At 42.8% G+C, this 6,000-nt stretch overlaps 1 protein-coding gene across 2 annotated transcripts in view; it reads right to left on the bottom strand.

Moving 5' to 3' along the window:
• Positions 1–4,990, bottom strand: part of LOC142576394 (monocarboxylate transporter 9-like) — a 69,182-nt gene extending 64,192 nt beyond the window's left edge. The window contains exon 1 of one of the 2 annotated variants that reach the window (XM_075686513.1): positions 4,882–4,990. In XM_075686513.1, the coding sequence (XP_075542628.1) occupies positions 4,882–4,884 (3 nt within the window). In that variant the 5' untranslated portion in view covers positions 4,885–4,990. The remainder of the gene's footprint in view (positions 1–4,881) is intronic. The other variant, XM_075686512.1, reaches the window with a different exon arrangement.
• Positions 4,991–6,000: the final 1,010 nt, after the last annotated feature.

Genomic DNA, 6,000 nt, shown 5'->3' on the forward strand with positions numbered 1-6,000 from the left:
GCTTAGGCAGCATCTGCGTATTTCGCGACCGGGAGCAAGGGGAACTGAAGATCACGGCTCACACTCGCGCACGAAAGGGAGGAAAGTGGTGAGGTAGCGCGGGAGGAAAAGGGAGTACGGCTTCTACTCCGCCAGCAACTGCGTATGTTGCGTGGCGGCGCGCACCGTATCTTGAAAGCGCTCTGCAAACGGCTCATACCATTGTGCGAGTTGTTTTCTCACCGCTGTTTGCGTGAAGCGATAGACAGCACGAAGGTCACTTCGCTCGCTGCTGCTGTCGCGCTTGCTCGTGCCAGCGTTTTGACAGCGAGTGTCCGGGGTCATTGTGTGTGATGTGTTCATGTTTGCCTGTGCGCGCATACACATTGCTTGTTAATTGAGGAAGTAAGCGAAGTTTAGACGACCAATATTACTGCTATCATTACTTTTAAGGCTGAGTGGGTGAACCTTACGCGTGCAGTATGCACCTCGAAGGAACACTATTTCAATATAGTACTACCAAACTTTATTGTTGAACAGCCCGAAAAGTTCTGGAATTACTTGAGCGAAAAGAAGAAGCCAGTAGCACAAATCTGCATCGGTGGTTCAATCAATACCGATTACAGGGAAATTGCGAGTCACTTCAATTATTATTTTTATAGTGTATTTTCTAACTCTGGCATTAGTTCATCTAGCGACAAAACGTTTCACCCATCCGAAGCTAATATTATTTCATACCCTGGCTTAGTTTCGATGCTGGTTAACTTAAAAACTAAATCTTCTTGCGGTCCTGACAGCCTTCCGAACATTTTTTTTTTAAACGTTATGCTGAAACTATTGCAAAGTTCCGTCTTATTATATTTCATGCTTCGTTGCTTGCTGGAAAACTACCGGATGACTGGAGGGTAGCCAGAGTTGTACCCGTATTCAAGAAGGGCGACTGTTCATTGTTAAAAAATTACCGGCCAATATCATTGATATCCTCATGTTGCAAACTAATTGAACATATTGTTGCCAATCAGATTAACGAATTTCTAGATAAGCATTCAATACTGTCTAATTTTCAACACGGATTTAGAAAAGGCTATTCAACAGTTACACAGCTTGTCACCGTAATTCATTCACTCACTTCATGCCTCGATAAAAATGGTCAAATTGACGCCGTATTTCTTGATTTTAGCAAAGCCTTTGATACACTTCCACATGACAAATTAATACTAAAACTTAGACATCTTGAGCTCCCTGAAATATTACTCGCATGGATAACAAACTACCTAACAAATCGCCGCCAGTTCGTGGAAATTAATAAGCAACAGTCTGGCTGTCTTCCGGTCAACTCGGGAGTTCCTCAAGAAAGTGTCCTAGGGCCACTGCTCTTTTTACTCTATATAAATGATATTACTACTTCAATACATCCCAGCGTGCAAATTAGGTTGTTTGCTGACGACTGTGTGCTTTTTAGGGAAATCACTTCAACAAATGATCAAACTGATTTAAATGCTTCTCTAGCTGGCATTACTGATTGGTGCAAAACATAGGAAATGCGGCTTAACGTTGAAAAGACGGTCTTTCTTCGCTTCACTCGTCAGAAAGCTCCACTAACCTTTAGTTACACGTTACGTTCGTTTCCCTTGCAGGAAGTAACAAAATATAAGTATTTGGGCGTCACAATTACTAACAACTTATTATGGAATTTACACATTGATAATATCTGTTCTTCAGCCTTCCGTAAATTATATTTTTTGCGACATAAACTTAGAAATTCCCCACCTAACGTAAAACTGCTTGCTTATTATTCATTAATTAGAGCTAAACTTGAATATGCATGTGTTGTATGGGACCCGTTTACTAAACAAAATATTAAATATCTCGAAAGGGTACAGAAAAAAGCCGTACGATTCATATATTCTAAATTCTCTCGCTATGATTCCCCCTCACAAATAATGCGTGATAATGGCATCGAAGTCCTTGAGCAGCGAAGGCAACACTTAAGAATTCGATTTCTTACCATGCTTATTAATGGAGACTTATCAATTAATCCTGCATCGTATCTGTTCAGTACAACGTCTACGCTTACTCGACACCATCATCCGAATTCACTAACACCTTTTTTTGCACGAACGGATGTATTCAAGTATTCTTTTTTTCCCCGAACTATAACAGACTGGAATAACTCATTGTTGCCTGTTTCAGTTGATTGACTCATTGTATTACTGTTGTGTCTTACCACCTTACTTGATTGAATAATGCATTGTAATGTTGTTGTGTTTAACCACCCTGCTTGGACCTGTTTTAGGTCTGCAGCATGAAATAAATAAATAAATAAAAAAATAACTGCCCACTAATTTGCTATCGCAATCGGTGCTTCACCTTTCGAGCGGAACTGAGACTTTTTCCGGCTAGAGAATTTTAGAAACAACAAAGCAAAAGACGAATTATGGTTTCTATAATTAAGTTATTTATTTAGTCATACTCATAACCGTCTCGTGAGGGTCATTACAGGAAGGATCAGTAACTGAACTGAACATAGAAGAAATATTTTAAGAACATTTCATCTAGAAGAAACACAGTTACTTACAGTGGGGTAAAGGCTAGAAACAGGGATCAGGTGCCTCAGAAAGACTGGCCAACATTTCGATAGGAGGACCTATCTTCGTCAGAGGCCGCCTTGTCATCCTCGGCATGTTAGTTTATAGGCTTAGTGCAGTGATGTCACGTGTGGTTGTTGTCGAAGGCGGCTGGTTGTAAATGGAAAGACTTCCAAGTGAATGAGAGCTGTCGTCTGACGTCTGTGAGCGTGGTTCGCAAGGCGAGGGGACGAGAGCGGGAGAGTGGGAAGGCGGGGAGAAAAGAAAAAAGAAAAAGAGAGACAAAGAACGCGGAAGGGCACCAAGAGGAAAGACAAAAGAAGAAAGAACAGGGAAAAAGAAGAAGAAGAGGGGCATGAGAGGGTGTTGGAAAGCGAGAGGTAGGGAGCATTCAGGGGTGTCATTGGCGGCATGCTTTTGTGGCTTTAGAAGAGCCGGTCAGGCGGTCAGTGCGCGAGTAACAAAAAAGACCCAGAAAGGCATCAGTTGAAAGAGTGACTTTAGTAGCGCAGTAGCAATGCGTCGGCTAATTTTGAAGGGGTTAAGATGGCGACAAGGACTCTGCGGTGCAATGCATGGGATAACTGGAAGGCAGCGGCATGGTCTTGCAAGGGACGTTAGCCCCAGTATTTCACCGTAGGTGGCGTTACGGCGGTATGCAGAAATGGCGGTACCCTGCGTGGCTGAGGCGCCAACAAAGGTATACTGGCGTCTGGGACTTTCGAATGTGTTGGTGAGGGTGTTTAATCTCTCTCTCTCTCTCTCTCTCTCTCTCTCTCTATATATATATATATATATATATATATATATATATATATATATATATATATATGTGGGAGTGTGTTTGTGTGTGTAATAAAGAAAAGAAAAAAAGGGGTGGAACCAAAACCGGCAGGTGTACATGGGAAAAGGGGGTCGTACAGTTGACATAAACATAAAATCAAGAAAAAGTATATTAAATTGAGTAGTACGGAGGAAGATTTTTTTCTTCCCGGAATGGAGGAATAGGTCAGGTTAAGGAATTAAGATTAGCTGGTGGCATAACTTATTTTGTGCCTTGGTTGATATGAGAATTTCAGATTTAAGTTACCGCTTTTAAGGTATCCAAGTTGCAACGTGCCAAAGTGATTCCCGTCGGCTCTAGGTAATTAAACTTGTTATGAGGTATGGTTCCGTACATTTCCTTTCCCGAGGTGAACGTAAATTTCTTTGTAGTATATAGAGCCCTGCTTTGTCGAATATATGACCATGGTTATTATATGACCATGTTATAAGACCATATTAACGTGGCTGGCTACTGCTTTAGGTAAATTGTGTTTTGTATCCGCGAGGTGACCAGTGAGTCTGGTATGAATTTGTTGATCTGTCTCACTTCTGTATTGTTTGCTACAAGCGGCACATTCAAGATAGTAGATTACGTTGCTTGATGTGCAGGTTGAACCCGAAGTTACTTTGTGTGAGTAATTCGACGCTGTACTTTTTACTGTAGTAGTAGATTGAATATGGTCGCATGTAGAGCACCTGAGGCGGCCACAGGGACCGCTTCTCAGCTTCGTCTTTGTTTTCAGATTTGCATGCACAAGAATATCCTTAAAATTAGTGTTGCGCCTGTAGGCTACTCTGGGCGGGTCGGAAAAAAAATCTTAAGTTTCTTGTTGCTGGTGAGAATTGGTTAGTATTTACTGAGGACGTTATTCGCCTTTGGGAATGTGTTTGAGAATTTAGTAGTAAGAAGAGGCATTGTTGTTCTTGTGATCCTCGGGCAGGGCTTGAGGACCTCGGCTTCAAGTTTGTTGCCAGCGGCACGGACGCGTGTACGTCTTGTACGCAATCGAATTGACTTCTTCTGTTGCTTGGCACAATTTCCTTCGCGGGAAGCGCAACTTCTGATATGTTGATTGACAAATATTTTCAACATGGGGACGCCAGCTAAATTTAACTTTTATGGCCGTGCCCAAGTATTTGAAACTACATACTTTTACCATTATATTATCAGCAATGTTATGACTTCGGCCACATGAAAGCAAGGCTTGAGCGGGAAAATATTAGATTATTTTACTGTAGAGTTATGATAAACACTGCTTCGTGTGAGTATTGGTCGCCCAAAATTACAGAAACTTTGCCTACTGATAGATACAGGGCTGCGCTTCTCCGCCAACATTTTCGTGCAATTTTCTGCAATGCAGAATCTGTAAGACGGTCTTACGAGGAAGTTTTAGCTCAAACACTGCTATCTAAATACATGAGAACGGAGAAATCGCCGTTCTCGTCAACTACTAGAAACAAAAGACAGGCGTAAAGTTTCATCGCTTACCATGAAGCAGGACACAGTCGTCTGACCTCCGTCATACCAACCACTATGGTCACTGAAAGCACGTGTTGTGACCCGTTAAAGCAGCGGTGGAATTTGGTCTGTGCTTATCGAAGCTGGGTATCTGCCCTCTTACTCTTGCAATTTCTCGCTTCCCCTCTTCACATATACGATAAAAGTCCACCTTGAGATATGTTTCCTCATCTACCGTTTGTTTTTATTCTAGCTGATATGATGCGTCTAACGGGTTCGCTGTTCTCATTATTTAATTGATAAGCCTTGAACAAACAAAAACGATAAAGATGTGCTGTTGTAAACACAATTATATCGTTCAAGAACAGCTGGCACATTTAGTCGGATTGATATCGCACTGGGTGTCCATCGTCGCCAGCATCTAATATTATCGAGCAAGCGTCAACCGCATGGCATGTCTACGTCCACGTAGCGGCGAGGGGTGACATGATCGGCCACAGCGTACGCAGGCACGCGATCAGAATTCTATGTCAATTGTCATGTGCTCCTTTGTTCGCTTCAGGAGTGCCCCTCGCCACTACAAGACTGCTGACGCAAAGTGCGGTCGATGCTGGCGCGATAATTATAAAAATTGCAATGATGTGCAGTTCTCAGCTATTCAAACTTATGGAAACGCATGGGGATGCGGCGCTTCTTGTGCTGGTAGATTGGTAGACTGAGAGCTGGCAGATTGCTGGGCGGCCAAATGCAGCCACAATGCATCACGAACTTTCTCACTTTCATTGTGCACTGCGATGCATCATCTCGGTGTCCTCAGCGCCGGCCGGGGGCGCAATAAGCGTTGGAAGCCATGAGCTCCGAGTAACACGTTTGAATCGCTCAGCATTGCACACGGTTTATTCATATCAGGTTTATGCGAATGTTGACACGAAATTGGCCTATACCGCTGTCTAGTGAAAGACGGAGACAACGCACGCGCGAATACCTTGACATATGATGCGAATATTTAAGGTGTTTTTGCAGTGAAGCATCACTATGCGAAGCAAAAACACGAGGCTGAATTTTCGTCGGCATGTTAGAGCAACTAGAAGTGCCTTTTATCGGACCTAAGTTCAAGTTTGTGCATGTGTCGCCCGAAACAGTAACAAG

This window comes from Dermacentor variabilis, chromosome 3 (assembly GCF_050947875.1).
Source record: "Dermacentor variabilis isolate Ectoservices chromosome 3, ASM5094787v1, whole genome shotgun sequence".
Lineage (NCBI taxonomy): Eukaryota > Metazoa > Arthropoda > Arachnida > Ixodida > Ixodidae > Dermacentor > Dermacentor variabilis.